Source organism: Haliotis rubra, unplaced genomic scaffold (assembly GCF_003918875.1).
Source record: "Haliotis rubra isolate DU_JTF1 unplaced genomic scaffold, ASM391887v1 Scf419, whole genome shotgun sequence".
Lineage (NCBI taxonomy): Eukaryota > Metazoa > Mollusca > Gastropoda > Lepetellida > Haliotidae > Haliotis > Haliotis rubra.
In genome coordinates this window covers 480,589-498,542 of record NW_025767101.1, presented here as the reverse complement: position 1 = coordinate 498,542, position 17,954 = coordinate 480,589, and the positions used below count along the sequence as shown (strand labels likewise).

At 39.6% G+C, this 17,954-nt stretch overlaps 1 protein-coding gene across 1 annotated transcript; it reads left to right on the top strand.

Moving 5' to 3' along the window:
• Positions 1–446: 446 nt before the first annotated feature.
• On the top strand, positions 447–16,606 carry LOC124288497 (aquaporin AQPAe.a-like). The gene is made up of 6 exons (XM_046725019.1): positions 447–644; positions 8,882–9,069; positions 10,479–10,689; positions 13,191–13,271; positions 15,717–15,828; positions 16,029–16,606. Exons 1-6 carry the CDS (start codon positions 447–449, stop codon positions 16,112–16,114), a joined length of 876 nt encoding a protein of 291 aa, XP_046580975.1. The 3' UTR covers positions 16,115–16,606.
• The last annotated feature ends 1,348 nt before the right edge of the window (positions 16,607–17,954 follow it).

The window sequence follows — 17,954 nt, the reverse complement described above, 5'->3', positions numbered from 1 at the left end:
ACATTATTATTCTTACTGTAGAAGGCCTCAGCGACACTTTAGCTTCTCGGTTTTCGCTGTGACTAAAATGTATACTATTTGTATTGGAGACATATGCCCTGTATTGGTGAAAGGGCCACGATGTCCAAAGCTGGCAACACGCTCATACAACCAGTAACGCTCCATTGCGTAGAGTGAAATGATCTGCGAGGCATCTGCATGTTGACAAGCGATACTTTCTGAAGCATTCGTTGACAAAAAAGAACCATCGCAAAATCCGAGAAGGATGTGTTATATTTTTTATAAATAGTTTTCACCGAAAGTTTGTAATCATCACAGCGGTCACGTGACATACGTCGCTGGCCAATCAACGTTTGTCCAAATCGTTGCTGTGCTTCAGCCTTGAATAGATGTCATCTCGGTTGTGAAACAAGCTAACATATAGAACTTCAGCTAAAGAAGGGACAATGGAAGGATATTACATTCATGTTGCAAACAAACTCCATTCAACCAGATTAGGCACCAGTGTCAAGGCTAAAACGTTTGATGTCAAAGAAGTGAAAACTCCCTGTTTCTGGAGGGCAGTTTATGCCGAGTTCCTGGGCACGCTGTTGCTGACGTTTGTTGGATCTGCGTCTGTGCTCTTTGATGGCAACAAAATAACGGTAAGACATGTACCGTTATTAACCGCCAAACACATATGGCTATGGTTAGATTTGTTCCTCACAGAAGCCATTACACGGATATAAACTCTAAAAAAAAAGTAGGGGAACTTCATTTTTAATTTGCGACTGAAAGAATTGGGAGATATATATCGGATCAATCAATGTTGATATGATAATAATGAATGTTTTGAGAGTGCATCACCACTTGCACTCCCCTATGACCATAGTTGTTTGTGCAGTGATCGCTCTTGAAAGATGATTGGTGTATGACGTGAAATTTGCATGTGCACCGTTTCTTAAAAACCGTCAAAATCAAGAATGACGCTCCATGCACGTGTATGGGGTTACGGCGTTGTGCACGTGCATCCCCTGCGTTGTGTTTAGGGGTGGTGATAAAAAGAAATGGTGGTGCGTTCATAATAGGTATGTCTTTGAAAAGTTTGTTAACGTTTATATTTCCTATCCAAATTGAAAGTTCAGCTTCCCCTACTTTCGTTTTAAGAGTGTACTTGTTAAATATCAGAAGGATTGTTGTTCAACGCCGCACTCAGTCTGGGGTTGACAAAATGGTGATCCTAGCTATGAACATCGTGCCACACTGCGGGGCAACGGGGACACACAACAACCCACGCTAAATGTGCCTGACCACCCTATCACTGAAGTCACATCGGGACCAATTCAAACCTGGAATTCCCAGGGAATCCCAAACAGCTGAAGTAACAATTCCTTCCCGCCCCTCCCATCTCCTCACTCCCCTCCCCTATTCTAAAAACACACACACACACACACACACCAGAGACCACCAGAGAGAAGAGAGAGAGAGAGACACATACACACACACAGAGAGAGAGACACATACACACACACACAGAGAGAGACACACACACACACCATCCCATCCCCTTCCATATCAATGTATTGGTAAAAAATTATAATAACATGTTATTGAGGACTGAATACCTTTAGCTGTTCACAAAAAAATCTCACCCGTGTGAATATTGGGGTGAAAAAGTACGACGCGTTTCATCTCGGTTTCCATGCACGTTTCAAACTACTGTACTTATTAGAAAGGAAATATCCAGACATCTTATTGTCTAAGGAACATAATGTTTTGTTTCAGTTTATATATTTGAACTATTTTAAATCTCTTCTCAGAAAGTCAATGGAACTTATCATATCATAAAACAGAAGGTTTAAATCCTTTGTATAATCGTATGAAGTTTCCGATAAAAGCAAAGGCCGCGGTACGTGTCCAATATACACTAAACGCCATAAGAAACGTTACCCTCCTTCCTTAATGATGGAGGTACCTATCTTCAGCTGGCGTTGTGATGCGTAGACGTCCACTTCTTGGTCTGTCTACGGTGACCACAGTCTGTCGGAAGCCCTAAATAAGTCTTATACCCGTGATACGGTGGTATCCGAGGGCGTTGGCAACAGCGTTGTACGTCGACCCCATCTGTACCATCCCAATGGCTATTTCTCTCCCTTCAGCTGTTAATCGTGGCATATTTCTCGTACTTGTGTATCATATCATGTATTCTAGACTCTCTTCATACCCTATAGAATCAGATTAGATTGATATTGCTATGTGAAAACAGAAAATGGAAAAATGTTATTTTGCAAGCAAAAATGTTAACAAAGATAATTTTAGATGTTCCTTAACATTTTTTCACAATATCAAAGACACGTTTTACTTGTTTTCACTAATGCAAATCAGCAGAAAATGTTTTATAAGACTGAAATCATAGGAATGATGTTTTTACGATTTTACACACTCTACAACAGTTGTTTCTTGTTTTAATATTTGAAGAATGGTGACTTTAAATTGTTTATCTTCGTCTCCAAGCAGAATTTATTTCAACCTTTCTTTTGAACGTCTAAATCACTGTTATTGATTTATTTCGGCATGGACGAAAATAGGACAATGTAACTCTTCTGAAAAAGATGCATTTCACCTAAATATGAATGCATTTGAGACATCTATTTCGTAATTTGCATAAAGCTGTGTTGTTCAGCTTTCTTGTAAACTAATACCTTCGAACATATCTTTCATAGTTTCTCAGTTATTTATAAAGGTAGGAGGGTAACGTTTCTTTTGGCTTGTAGTGTATATCGGCAAACAACAAAAAGTGAATTCTGTTTCATTTCGATTTAGCAAATATTCCCCTCAGGAGAATCAAACCTGGTTCACTTCAGGGTTAACCTCTTAGCTAGCCCTTCACTAAGCACATGTTTATTCTACAGATTTGAAAGCGAGATATCATGTGCATGCATATAACTTGTTCCTCTCATGACTTACCAACCGTGCAAAAGATGTTGTGTTGTTGTAAACAACAACAACACAACAGCTGTAACAGCTTAAAACATGTTTCTGGCTTATTTGCGTGATTTAATCTAAGGGCCATTTACTTATTGTAACAATAACAAATCTAATCTGAATCAGAGAAACCAGTGAATAATATCATAAGCAACGACTCATTAAGTCCCCTCAAGCACGAACGTTGCTTCGGACCTATTCTAACCGTGGAGACTACGAGGTCCAACGCTACATATTTCACAGCACTATTTGACATGATAGCCTGCCTCCATGTTCTTGTCGATAACGAGTTGAGTGAGTGACTTGGGCAATATTCCAGCAATATCACAGCGGTGAAATCAGAAATGGGCATCATACAGTTTACCCACGTGGGTCTTGTGGATGGAGTGTCTGCCCTAATTGTGGAAGGTGTGTGGTTCGGTCCCGGACGCATCGCACCAAAAGAAGTTAAAGATGGTACCTTTTGTGACATGTTATAATGACTCGGAGTCACAATACACTATAGGAGGGCGTATCCATGTTGAACTGCAGCATGGTATCTCACTGGACTTGCACTCTAACACCGGCATACATCTGGACTATTACAGCTTTCCCCGGCTTGGGTCGATCAGTCAGTTCCTTCATCTGAACACACAACACACGAAACACACACATTCTCATCGAACTTCCGATAGATCCTAGTGCACAAGTTTCCTTGTCTCTTAAAGTTTAGGACTTATACTCTCTGTATGTAGATATGTAGGAGTTACACAGTCTGTGTTAAAGTATATATAATAGTTACACTGTGTTAAGGTCTAGGAGTTATACTGCCTGTGTTAAAGTATATATATATAATAGTTACACTATGTTAAAGTGTAGGAGTTACACTGTCTGTGCTAAAGTATATGTATAATAGTTACACTGTGTTAAGGTGTAGGAGTTACACTGTCTGTGTTAAAGTATAAGTTATACTGCCTGTGTTAAAGTATATATATAATAGTTACACTATGTTAAAGTGTAGGAGTTACGCCGTCTGTATTAAAGTATAGAAGCAATACTCTGTCAATTTCTAAACGTTACAATATGTAAAAATATAAGTTGCACTGTGTTGATGAATAGAAACGTACACTACGTTAAAGCGTATGCGTTACACTGCATTAAGGTGTAGAAGTTACACCGTTTATGTTAAAGTATACAACCTATGACATTTTAAATTGTGGGAGTTTCACTTTCCATATTCAAGTATAAGAGTTTCACTATTTGAAACACATTCTCATCGTACTCCCGATTTTTCATTTTTCAACTATGTCATTTCTATGCATCTCTGTAGACTTGGGAACTAGCAGTCATACTGTTAAGAAATGGTTTTGTCAACGTATGTATGACTAGTGTGCCCTCACCGTATAGTGAATGGTGTATACAAACATACATGTCAGGAGTTGCTGTATATTGATGTTGATATAATACCTGCTCACATTTGCATATTCAACGGCTTCTCCCGAACTCTTGACGCCAGATGTCTCAATGTGTCTGTATAGTGAGCATTGATAGGCATTTCACTGGTGTAGGACGACAGTTAATCTCCTGCATTTTGCTGGATTATTGCGACAAATGATCAGAAAGTGAGCCATTTACCGTGGACCTAAACGTTTGTACTGACTCAGAGACCTGAATCACAGGCAAACAGATCCTAGGGCTAGTGCTTTGTTGTCTATGGTAAAGTGTAGGACTTACGCTCGCTATGTAAAAGTGTAAGGGTTACACGATCTGTGGTATACTATGCTAAATTGTTACACTGATTGTGTTAAAGTGCGTGGTGTTATACTATGTTAAAGTGCGTGGTGTTATTCTATGTTACAGTGTTGGAGTCTCTGGTAAAAAACGTCTGTAGGGCGTTATACTATGTTAAAGTAAACGTTACACTACCTGTGTTTAAGTTACATTGTTCGTATCAAAATATAATAGTTGCACTATGTTAAAGTGTAGGAGCTACACTGTCCGTATTAAAATATAATAGTCGCACTATGTTAAAGTGTAATAGTTACACTGTCCGTATTAAAATATAATAGTTGCACTATGTTTAAGTGTAGGAGCTACACTGTTCGTATTAAGATATAATAGTTGCACTATGTTAAAGTGTAGGAGCTACACTGTCCGTATTAAAATATAACATGTGCACTATGTTTTAAGTGTAGGAGCTACACTGTTCGTATTAAAATATAAAAGTTGCACTATGTTAAAGTGTAGGAGCTACACTGTTCATATTAAAATATAATAGTTGCACTATGTTAAAATGTAGGAGCTACACTGTCCGTATTAAAATATAACATGTGCACTATGTTAAAGTATAGGAGTGACACTGTTCGTATTAAAATATAATAGTTGCACCCATTTGTATCAATAGGCTAATACTATAGCCCCCTGGACTCATTTGTGAAGTAGATTTTCATAATATAATTCCCTGTAACAGTGTAACCCCTAGTTTCTATGTATACTATTAAACAGAATGGGGTGTTGCATTTTGGGATGGTATTATTAGGGAACCAAATTGTATGATTGTATATAGATTTAAAAACAGGGGTGTAGCTAGCATTATTAAAAAAAGCCCGTGGTTACACATGATGTTTTGCTTAAAAATTATTTTGTTTCTAAAACTTGCCAAAAATACCTCAAATACTATCTAAATATGAAGCTTTGCAACCTATCGGGCTTACACGAAACAATTGGCTTGCTACGCGCCTGGAAAACGATGATTCCATTCACAACATATTATGAATTTCGAGTAAACTCGCCACTTTCGTGCAAGCATTTATCATGATGTGGTCGGGAGACAGAACCATTTAATGCTGTAAATTTCAGTGATGAAAGAACAGACTAAAACTTTTGCTGATATTTCTTTAAGCTCAGTTAAACGGGGTTTTGTTATCATGCAGCGCCTGTTACGTCCGGAACGTGCAGCTGAAATATGGCAATTTGGAACATGACTGGGCATTGTGGTACGGGCTCCTAACGTATCACAGACAGACAGACAGAAGATTTACGAAAATCACGTTATCGAGAGACAAATAACGTTGATGACAGACGTCGGTCAGGTCGACCAAGGGCGACAACTGGCGCACAAAACCGATTTTTAATCGGCTACATAGATGGACCCTGCCTGTCCGAGGTCAACATGTTATCTAACCAACGATTGGACGGACCGTCACATTACTACTAGGCGTCGTTCATGACAAGAGCGGCAGAGCTGGACCAATCGTAAGGCGAACGTTGTATTTTCGGATTAATCAGGGTTTGCTTTGGACTTCCTCGACGTCTCTGCAACATAACGGAAGGAAACTTTTGTGCTGCCCTGCATGAAGAGTGGAATGGAATGAACAAAGTTCGCGTCGGGTTGTCTTAGGAATAAAGGAACACGATATTAATAACTTTGCCTTTTCATGGTAAATAACGAGATAGACAGGGGCTAACTAACAAAATCTAATCATATAACAACATTTAACTACACTGAACCGCAAAAGAAACGTCACCTTTCAAAACAAAATGCAACTTTTTTTCTTACAAGGTGGTGTTTTTACTATGATTGTACTGTTTGTACAGCCGGAAGCCAGTCCCATGTATATATGTTGCAATATCGTTCACTACCGTTAGTGCAGTAAGATAATTACATCATGGATCCAAACAGCTAAATGTCACTAGCGTCGTTAAATATTGCGAAACGCATTTCCTTTTGTTGATGTATTGATGTATTTGTTTAATGTGTGTAACATTCCCCAATGTATTCGCTGTGTTTGTTACCCCTACATGTAATACATGAACATATAGTGTTATAATTGCTATTGGTCATTGTCTGCGACATTCATTTCTATATGTCATCGCATAACGTGTTGGGTTGTTGAGTTCTTGTGTTTGCGGTCATTTTGCTATGAATATATAGTATTGTCGATGAGCTGTTCTTTCGTCTCTGCATCGCTGACTGTACATGAAAACATTGGTAAATAGATCCTACAACCAGCAATTCACAGTCCTCAAGACAGAAACACATTTAAAGGCCATTTGTAAGGTTGATTAGAGACTTAGTTTGGTGTGAAGTTGCACAGATTAAGTTGGTAGAAAAGCCCAAATTGATTCAGTGGTGTTTCATTTTGGCAGCACGTACACAGTGTCTGTGACTTGTAAGTTACAATCAAAACACGTTTCCAAATATTTACGTTATTTAAAAAAAAATAATCCCCCCAAACAGGTGGGTAGTTTCTTTTGTACGTCAGTTTAGTTTATTGCCGCTTCCACTAGCAAACTTATTTACACTGAACACTGTTATGATGCTAGCTCATGCAAACATGCTTGTTTATTGGCGTAGTGATCATGTAAGTGGGTGTGTCGCTTTCATGTACTTGTTTCCTCTGCCTGGTTTTATCACAATTCTGATTGAATTTAAAAACATAAATTCAGTTGGGACGCGCAATTTGGTTACACAATTATCGATTGTAGTATCTTGAAGCTGTTGGTTTTCATATCGCTATCAATAGTATTAGCGAATGGGATAAATATCATGACACAACAATCTACTCATGTTAATTACACACACGTGTTCTCGCGTTGCTCAGTGATACGTCGTACTGTGGTGTTTCTTACGGAGTCATCAGTGGAGCTATACTGGGTTTCGTCTTGACACTGGGTTTCGTCTTGATACCTATGTAATTCCAGTCAAAGACATGGAATGCAATAAGAATTGCATGTCAAGGCCTGACTATCCTATACCAGCACGTGGACCAAGACATGTATGAACGTGCAAACAACGGCTTAGTTAGACTTTCGGCCAGCATTTCACTTTTCAACGCAAAAGTCTATAGATCCTTGGTACAAATCTAATTTCACACCGGTTTCACACTGTCAATGTGATCATCATTATAGTGACGTTGTTGTCCATACATTAAATGTCCTTGAACATTTGTCCTAGGATATCGATAGTATGCTACAAACAAAAAGTATGGGAACACCCTAAACTTTGATAGTCATGTATAAACTTAAACGTGGTGAGGTCATTTATACTCTAAGGTCAATGCAACTTTTTGTGTGCTTAATGTGCACTTTAAACGACATGTTGGAACATGCAGTGAAGCAACTGATTCAATATTCTTTGAGTTGAGTTAAATGAAACATTGTCAGAAACAGCGAAAAACAAGGGTGCTGAAACACACCAGCGTCATGTTTGATTGAAAAACCCAAACACGACAGCCTCGTGCATGTGGAAGACAGATTTCCTATGCAGCTTGTGGCAACTGGGGACTGGCAGTTGTGAATCGGTTCCGAAGGGTTTGGAGCACAACATAGCTGTCATCTGATCTTGATGTTTTTCTGGGTCTTCCAGAGCGAAGTCTGTCCTGTACTCTACCTGGAACCTGTCCCTCAGTCTGTGAATGACAGAGGAAAACACCTGACGACAGCGAGCAACACCTCTTATGGATTCACCGTCCTGTAACCAAGCAATGGCCCTGCTTCTGTCGTGGGCGCTTAACGGTCTGGGCTGTGACATGGTGAAGACGTCGTGAGGCTTCAATACTGTCAGTAGCTTCTTGTAAAGGAAACGTTGCCACAGGCTGCATGGGCAGTCTGTCTTCCACATGCACTAGGTTGGTTTGTTTGGGTGTTCGAATCAAGCATGGTGCTGGTGTGTTTCAGCACCCTTGGTTGTCGCTGTTTTTGACAATATTTCATTTCACTCAAACTCAACGAATATTGTATCAGTTGCTTCACTTCGTGTTCCAACATGTCGTTTAAAGTGCCCATTAAGCACACAAAAAGTTGCATTGATCCTAGAGTATAAATGACCTCACCACGCTTAAGTTTATATATGACTATCAAATTTTAGGGTGTTCCCAAACTTTTTGTTTGTAGTATACTTAAAGATTAAATTGCCTTTATGCCCACCGTCTTTCAGATTTCTATGACCTTTGGCCTCGCCATCATGGCGTTGATACAGATGATTGGTCACGTGTCAGGAGGCCACGTCAACCCCGCCATCACCGTCAGCTTCGTTGTGGCCCAGAATATCTCCCTCATCCGGGGACTGCTGTACATCGTTGCTCAGTGCGGCGGAAGCATCGTCGGCGCATACATTCTGAAGGCGTATGTATAATTTCTTCTCTGGGTTTCGTCTTGATACCTATGTAATTCCAGTCACACCTGAGCAATTCCAAGGACCTAGTTAGATGGCAGCACAAAGGGACGCCACTCTAGGGTGGCCGCGGGTCTTTGATTGGCCGAGAGCCTGCGACTTGTAGTAGGAATTATGTAACACAATAGGGCTATGAATTACAACTCAGATGTAACTAGTTGTATGTGATTCAAAATCGTTACGACAAGTGTGTTGTGCCAAGTTGTTACAAGTCGTATCGTGTGAACGCGCTTTATCCGAACACATTTGTGTAGTCGTACTATAATACAATAGTGTGTTTGTCTCCTAATGAGAACGATGAATTGGAAATTAATAATATTTTTTCAATCAACAACGACGTGTTTGCGCTGTTCCTTGTTACCGTTGTGATCCCAATCCGTCAATGGTGTCAACATGTACACGTAACAATCAGGGGTTCACAAATCCCATCGCCCGACGCCCGGGACAAGTCAGTTTTCATTTCGGGCCATCAAATAATGGTATCTTACTTGTCAGTGGGCTACTAGATAATTTCCACTTATGTTTTCAAACTGCAAATAAACTTTGATTTAATTTCATATCTGCTCAAAATGTAGCTATTAAATTTCGCAATGATAATAAAGAGTTATCTTTCTTTGCTATTTATCACTTTTCAATAAATAGTCCAGTAAACATTAACATCAAATAAATACCATGTTGATTTCTTCTTTCGTAATTACATCATCATAATTATGTCATAAAATCAGGGCAAGTGGAAAATTAGTCAGGACAAGTTACTTTCTTAAAGTCACTTGCCCTGTGGCAAGTGGCTTTTTATAAAAAAAAATTGAACCCCTGTAACAACATTTATTTTTTCTGACGCAACTTTTCCAGTGATGGGTATAGAAACAACAAACATCAGGTATTGTTAGGTACAGGGTATTCATTGCCGTGTACCAGCATTTAATAGACTATTGGCGAGTTACAGTTATTTTCCAATTCGTAGTTCCCACTTGGAGAAAATAAGGAAATTACCTTCATTTTGTGCCCTCCAAAACGAGTTCTTCTTTCTGGGACTTTCTATTACACGTTATTACAATACAGTGTCTGGAGGACATACCCAGAGTCTCCTTCATTGTGTGTACATAAAATAGATAGTACCTTATTTCCAGAGTCACACATCCGTGGAGGTCCGGGTTAGAATTGATCTTCAGCAACCCATGCTTGTCGTAAGAGCCGACTAACGGGATCGAGTGGTCTTGGCTGACACACATCCCAATTGCGTAGATCGATGCGCATGCTTTTGATCACTTGATTGTGTGGTCCAGCCTGATTATTTTCAGACCGCCGCCATATAGCTGGACTTTTGCGGCGTAAAACTAAACTCACTTTCCCACTCCAGAGTCACACCTGAGCAATTCCAAGGCTACCTGGGCGCTGCGTATGTCAACACAGGCTTCGGGATCACTCCGTTCCAGGGGGCAGTGGTGGAGTTTCTCCTGGCCTTCACCCTCATCATGACCATCCACGCCACTATTGACCCTAATAAACCTAACATGGGGAGTCACTCCCTGGCAATAGGCCTCACTGTCGGCATGCTGCACTTCTCGGGGGTAAGGCAGAAGAAAATAGCTTTAATAATATTACTTTATTTACAACTGCTTAAATATCTTATGCCGCCTGAAATGAGAGATTTGATTATTTATTAATCAATAAAGATGACTGATACATCTGAAATTAATCCAGTATATAGGTATTAGTTACTGTTTTTCCTGAAATATACAAATGACATTATTTAAACATGTTAAAGTAAAACAGCTGGGTGATAAAACATAATCTCTATGTACAGACCACAACTCCACCACATACATTTCATTTGTGCGATTTGTTGTAAACATTTTTATATTTATTTCACGGGATCAATATGAAATATATAGAAATATGCGTGAATGTTTGCTTTCACTCCTCGCCATTTTACACAGATTTTTTGGGGGGGAGGGGAGGGGAGCAGAAAAAAGATTTCACACATTTGCCTTTAAAGGGAATAAAATTCGGACCTTTGATATTGAACACCTTAACCCACAACCCCTCTCGAGTTCAGTGTTCTTTAAAGGTACACTTTGTATACGCATCTTGGATGGGGCTCAACCTTCTAAACGTATCTTCGACGTATAATCCCAAATATGATATATGCATCATTGTGTGACATAATAGATATTTAGAACAGACTGATGGATTATATAATAATTTAAGATAAACAGTGGCCGTTAAAATTCTGGTAAGGTATTTCCATTACTACAGTTATACCACTGACAGATATGCTCTGAGCAAAGTTTTGTCTGTATAGACATATTTCAATGAGAGTAACCTCAATCTTTAGATCAACCGAAGATATACATAAATCTACTTTGACCCATGATTGTCGTAAGAGGCGACTAACGGGATCGGGTGGTCAGACTCGCTGACTTGGTTGACACATGTCATCGTACTCCAGTTGCGTAGATCGATGCTCATGCTGTTGATCACTGGATTGTCTCGTCCAGACTCGATGTTTTACAAACCGCCGCCATATAACCGGAATACTGCTGAGTGCATCGTTAACCAACAACCAACCAACCAAGATCAAAAGACACATGTTAGAAATCCGGCAAAATGACAAAATCAGACACGACCATTGTTCTTGACTAAAACGCGATTAATTCCGCTTCTTTGTTTGTTAGATGTAATCTGATATTGACTTGTCCTGTGATCTAGTATCAGTGATGTTTTTTTCCGTAAGTTATATCTTACACCAAGGAATAATCGCCCTGTCTTGTTCGGAGAAGGGGAGACGCAAGCATGACGTCATGAAAGATGACTGCACTTAGAGCTAGAAGTCACAGAATTATTCCTTAACCTCTGTGCCGTTTTGCTTCTAGAATTCTAAAACTTATAGACATCACTTAGCATTTGCTTTGACTGGCAAACCTGACGCGGGTAAAACACTGTAACAGACACGTGCTGTGGTATTTCATGAAGTACGATATAAGATATAGTATCACTGTACTAATCCTGCCTCGAAGACTGGGTTCCCTTCACGAGATACATAAGTAGGCTAAGTAAGTTGAGTGGACTGAGACTTGATACACGCACATATGGTAAACGCTAATCAACTTACATTATCGTAAATCACAGCAGGTAATGTCTAGACAGGCACAGCATTGTCTGGTCCAGACACGGGCAGACCGCCGTCACATAGCTGGAATACTGCATATTATAGTGCAACGTTAGGGAACTACCAAAAACCAGTGATTGAAGTAATGAACAACGTTCAACTGTAGCTGACATGTCGTTAAGTGTATGATACTGTAGGTGACATGTCGTTATGTGTATGATACTGTAGGTGACATGTCGTTAAGTACATGATACTGTAGGTGACATGTCGTTAAGTGTATGATACTGTAGGTGACATATTGAGTGTATGATACTGTAGGTGACATGTCGTTAAGTGTATGATACTGTAGGTGACATATTGAGTGAATGATACTGTAGGTGACATGTCGTTAAGTGTATGATACTGTAGCTGACATGTCGTTAAGTGTAAGATACTGTATGTGACATGTCGTTAAGTGTATGATATTGTAGCTGACATGTCGTTAAGTGTATGATGCTGTAGCTGACATGTCGTTAAGTGTATGATACTGTAGCTGACATGTCGTTAAGTGTATGATACTGTAGTTGTCATGTCGTAAGGTGTAAGATACTGTAGCTGACATTAAGTGTATGATAATGTAGCTGTCATGTCGTTGGTGTATGATACTGTAGGTGACATGTCGTTAAGTGTATGATACTGTAGCTGACATGTCGTTAAGTGTATGATACTGTAGTTGTCATGTCGTAAGGTGTAAGATACTGTAGCTGACATTAAGTGTATGATACTGTAGGTGACATGTCGTTGGTGTATGATACTGTAGGTGACATGTCGTTAAGTGTATGATACTGTAGCTGACATTAAGTGTATGATACTGTAGGTGACATGTCGTTAAGTGTATGATACTGTAGATGACATTATGTGTATGAATAGTACAGGATGCTGGTATGGTGCCTCTAACTGTACGGTATAATCTGCCCCCAGATCTCCTACACGGGAGCCAGCATGAACCCCGCCTGGTCTCTGGGGCCAGCAGTCGCCGCCAACTTCTGGAAGGATCACTGGGTATAGTCGCCACAACATCAGTACATACAAGACAGAGTACAACACAGAGTACAACACAGATCACAACACAGAGTACAACAGATGTGAATCACATAGTTAACACAGACTACAACAAACACACACCTCAACACATTCTGCAAGAAAATAGAACTACTAAGATATAAATACTACTATAACAGACAATACAATACACACTACCGCACACACTACAGCACATACTACAGGGCAATCCACAGCACAATCCACACAATATGTACAACACACACTTCAACACATGCTGTATCACGTATCCAACCCAGACCATATCACAGCCCACAGCACATTCCATACTACAGCACCTTATATATACTGAACATCACTGAAAACGCACCAGTCTAAAATTGTCCATATTTTCATCAAGATGGATTTCAGCATGACAATGATCAATGAATATAACTAACATGAAGTCGAAGGGCATGTCCAGTTGAAAAAATGCTTTAGAAACAAATTCCTGTCCACAGTATGACTCTTAATTCCAAAATGCATCAACATGAAGCCACGCCATGAAAAAAACGCGAATTTCATTCTGAAATCATACTGACTGTGACATTAAAAACAGGTGTATGAGAACCGATTCTCATTGCTTCACTAACTATTGTGAAACGAGGACAGAGATGCCGAGGTTAACACCTCACGAAAGGGAACGTGCACTAGGCATTATTCAGGTTGGCACCAGCAGCAGGGATATTGCTCGACAACTTGGACTTGGCCACTCCACCATCGTTAGGCTTCATAGACGACATCAGTAGACAGGCAGCACCCGTGACCTTCAATGACCTTAGCAACAACGTGTTACGACGCTCAATCAGGATCGCCATATTGACCTTGTCCACATCAGTGATTGAACACTGCCGACTGCCAGGACTGCTGCACTAGTTCAAGGTTGACGTGGAGGTCATCAGCGCTGACTCCATGCGACGCCGTCTACACGCTACAGGGCTCCATGCTCGACGTCCTTACGGGTTGGACCTATTCTGACTGACCGTCATGAGCGTATACAATGGACAAGCAGGCATTTTCAGTAAAGGTTACAACAATGGCATGGTGTGGTAGTCACTGACATGTCACTTCTTCATCTACGTAATGCTGACGGCCGATTACGTGTTTGGCGTAGACGTGGTGAACGTTATGCTGATGACTGTGTGGTTCAGACAGACCTTTGGGTTGTGGGAGTGTCATGGTCTGGGGTGGAATAAATTACAATCACAGGACTGCCTTCATGTCTGTCAAGGGAGAGTTATTGCCCTTTATTACCGTGAGCAGATTCTTCAGAATCAGATCAATCACCACCAAGATGTCCATACTTTTCAACAGGACAACGCACGGGCACACACAACAAGATTTTCCATGCAGTATCTGGCCCAGCAACACATCCAGGTTATCACTGGCCAGCACAGTCGCCAGATGTATCCCCCGTGGAGCACTTGTGGGACGAAATTGGTCAAAGTCTTTCGCGGCGACAACAGATGTGAAACATCCGGGAACTTGAGGCTTCACTACTGTAGAAGAACTCTATTCGGACGCTTATTGACTCAATGAGGAGACGTTGAACTGCATGTGTCAATGCAAATGGCGGTCACACGCGATATTGACTTTTCGATTTGACCCCACGTGTGTTTGATCCTTTCTGACTGTGGAACATTTCAATGAATGAGCGTCTTTTCAGTGTTGTTGTTTTTGTCAGTCGTCCATCTGTTATTATCCACTAAAAAAATTATCAATTCCTTACACGTGCTACTAATAATCTGAACTTTTATAGTGGTGCGTTTTAAATGATGTTCAGTATTATATCTAATTAGGAGAATGTAAAATAAATCGTATAGAACACGTTTCTTATACAGAACAAGTTTCAAGCATAGAACAAGTTTCATGTATAGAACAAGTTTAATGCATAGAGCAGGTTTCATGTAAAGAACAAGTTTCATGTCTAGAACGAGTTCCTTGCATAGAATATGTTTCATGTATAGAACGAGTTTTATGCACAGAACAAGCTTCATGTATAGACCAAGTTTTAAGCATAGATCAAGTTTCATGTATAGAACAAGTTTCATGTATAGAACAAGTTTCTTGTTCTATATACTCATGGAATCGAATAAGGAAACACCTGAAAGTACAAGTGTTCCTATATTCTTTTCCAGGTTTCTTCACAAGCATTGTATTGTTCTGTGGGTGAAATTCTGGAAAAGAATAACGGAGAACTTGTGCTTTCATGTGTTCCCCTATTCGTTCCCATCAGTATGTTAGTATATAGTAGGTGTTTGCTGTCCATTGTGTCATTGTTTCAATCAGACAATTTCGATGCTAAGTTCACATTTCTTTGAGACGTGTTGTGATGCTATACGAACACTGTCTTATGGTTTAGTAGATTTGATAAATTTAACCGACCCAAATGTAATCTATTTGCAGGTGTACTGGGCAGGGCCCATACTTGCAGGGGCTGTGGCACCTGTCCTCTACAAGTGGACCATCAACCCCTACAGAGGTGTACCTACGATGGACGAAGCTGTCAAAACACTGCGTAAGTCAAAATCATCATCATCATCGTCGTCATCATCTTCATCATCGTTATTATTATTTATACATAATTGTTAGAAATACTTTTAGCAATGAGAAATTAATTATCATGAGTAATTTTATCAATAAACGTTGCTCATTTTTAAACATGCAACTTTCACTGTAATCTTTTTCGTTGAATGTTGTTGTTTTAATTGTTACCAGTTCAAGATGGGTCTTTCATCGTTGTGCCACGAGAATATGCCACGCCCGAAAAGAAGGAGGAAGTGAATAACTTCACTCAGCTGTGACGTCACTTCCTGTTAGTGACGGATTGGCCATAGGAAACAAGAATAGCTTTAGATAGCGATGAAACCTATCGCGTCATGGCATAGTGTAATGGATGTACGGTATACCTTCTAACAAAACTAACATTTTGTGCCAGTGTCGCCCCTGTGTTGAGAAAATATATTTCGCAGTCGGTGTGTCTCTGTTTTCTCAGACGTCATTCCAAGGGAAAGTTACCAGTCACCTAAGGCACCGCAATTCGCTATGCAGAGTTGCGTCCCGTGATCAAGCAGTCACCTTTCACTGTCGGTTCGAATCCCAGTTCGCTGGGATTAATGTTTCCAGGATTTGTTATTAACATATCGGTATTCGCTGGTTTCAAAGATCTCCATCACGACGGGCATCACTGAAGTTAACATTTTGTTCGTATGACGTAATACTTTGAATAGGTGACGTCATAAACAGTGGATGACATCTCACGTATTGTTCTCAACAAAGAAGGAATCAAGAACTGGACCAATAGACCGATCCAGTCTGTCAATCAAAACTGGCGCATGCGTCAATTTTGGCCAATCAGCAGGTCAGGCGCGCTGTGTGGATTTGTCAGACTTATTTCCGGGGTCAAACGATGCATCCGAAGCGATGTGCTTCAAATTATGCCATTTACACTCGCTATATTTATTACATATTGCTGCGATTTGATGTGTACCTTAACAAAACCATTACGGCCAAGACAACAAAAATGGAGGCGGATCAAGAAACGCGATAGGCCTGACGATCAGTTAAATGTCTGCACCATCGTTCAGGAAACCTACGTCTGCCTGCTGATGAGAATTTGCACGAATTTGCACACTTTTGCACATGTGCAAAATTATTACCAATTGATGACAACAAATAGCAGTTTAAGACTTTGCAAGTGTTATAAACACGGACAATTCTTGTAACTACAAAATTGTTTTTGCTTAACGTTTTTAGTCACTACTTGGCATTGAGTTGGTACGCCTCAAAGCGCATAAGAGACAGGCGAGAAAGCCGTGACACAATGTAAACAAATCTTCATTTCGGTTAGGGTCAACCGAAATAGCAAAACATGTTACATGAAAGAACAATGTGGCGGATATTGTCCCCTTCGCTCTTAGATATTCTTCAATTTGTCACACATTTTAGGATGTTTTAAGTTTCATAAGCACAATCTGAAGGCCTACAGTATCTTGTTAACAGAGCAAAATATTCGAGGAGTAATATTTTTTATTCAAACGGAAGTATTGTCAGTGTCAGCAGTTGCCTATCATGCAATATCCAAGTATCAAAATTAGTTCATATGAGTGCCTATAAAACCATGCTTTAAATATTTCAGATTTTTTATAAAGAATTGCATGGGACTTTGAACTGAATTACCTTCCTCCAGGTTGATCGAATACGAAAACTATGTGAGAAGAATAGTGACTTTCTGGAGTATTGGACGGAGTGAAATAAAGTGTATATCTTAATTATGAGAACATTATTTGAAGTTTTGTTACCACATAAATTATTCACATATAATGGTAAATTTTAGGAGTAATATTACAACTGTAATTTTGATTAATTCACTGGAAATGATATCAAGGTATGTTTTCAGAATCTTGCTTTTTTTAGTAAACGTGGAAGGGTAATAAAATTAATAATCAAATCAATAATAAATAATTATTTAATTGATTGACATATCAGATTTTTTAGATTTTAAGGCAGAACTAGGCAAACAAACACCATACATATCAAGGCAGGACAATCACTTGGTATTAACTTAGTTTCTTGGCTCCTGCTTTTAGATGTCTTTTTTTAAATACTACATTTACTAATAAGATAATTCTGAAAGTGATTGCT

Coding starts and splice junctions, on each gene's coding strand:
- LOC124288497 (XM_046725019.1), top strand. CDS start 447: ATGGAAGGATATTACATTCATGTTGCAAACAAACTCCATTCAACCAGA. Junction 9,070..10,478: donor GGCGCATACATTCTGAAGGC/GTATGTATAATT, acceptor TTCCCACTCCAG/AGTCACACCTGAGCAATTCC. Junction 13,272..15,716: donor ACTTCTGGAAGGATCACTGG/GTATAGTCGCCA, acceptor ATCTATTTGCAG/GTGTACTGGGCAGGGCCCAT.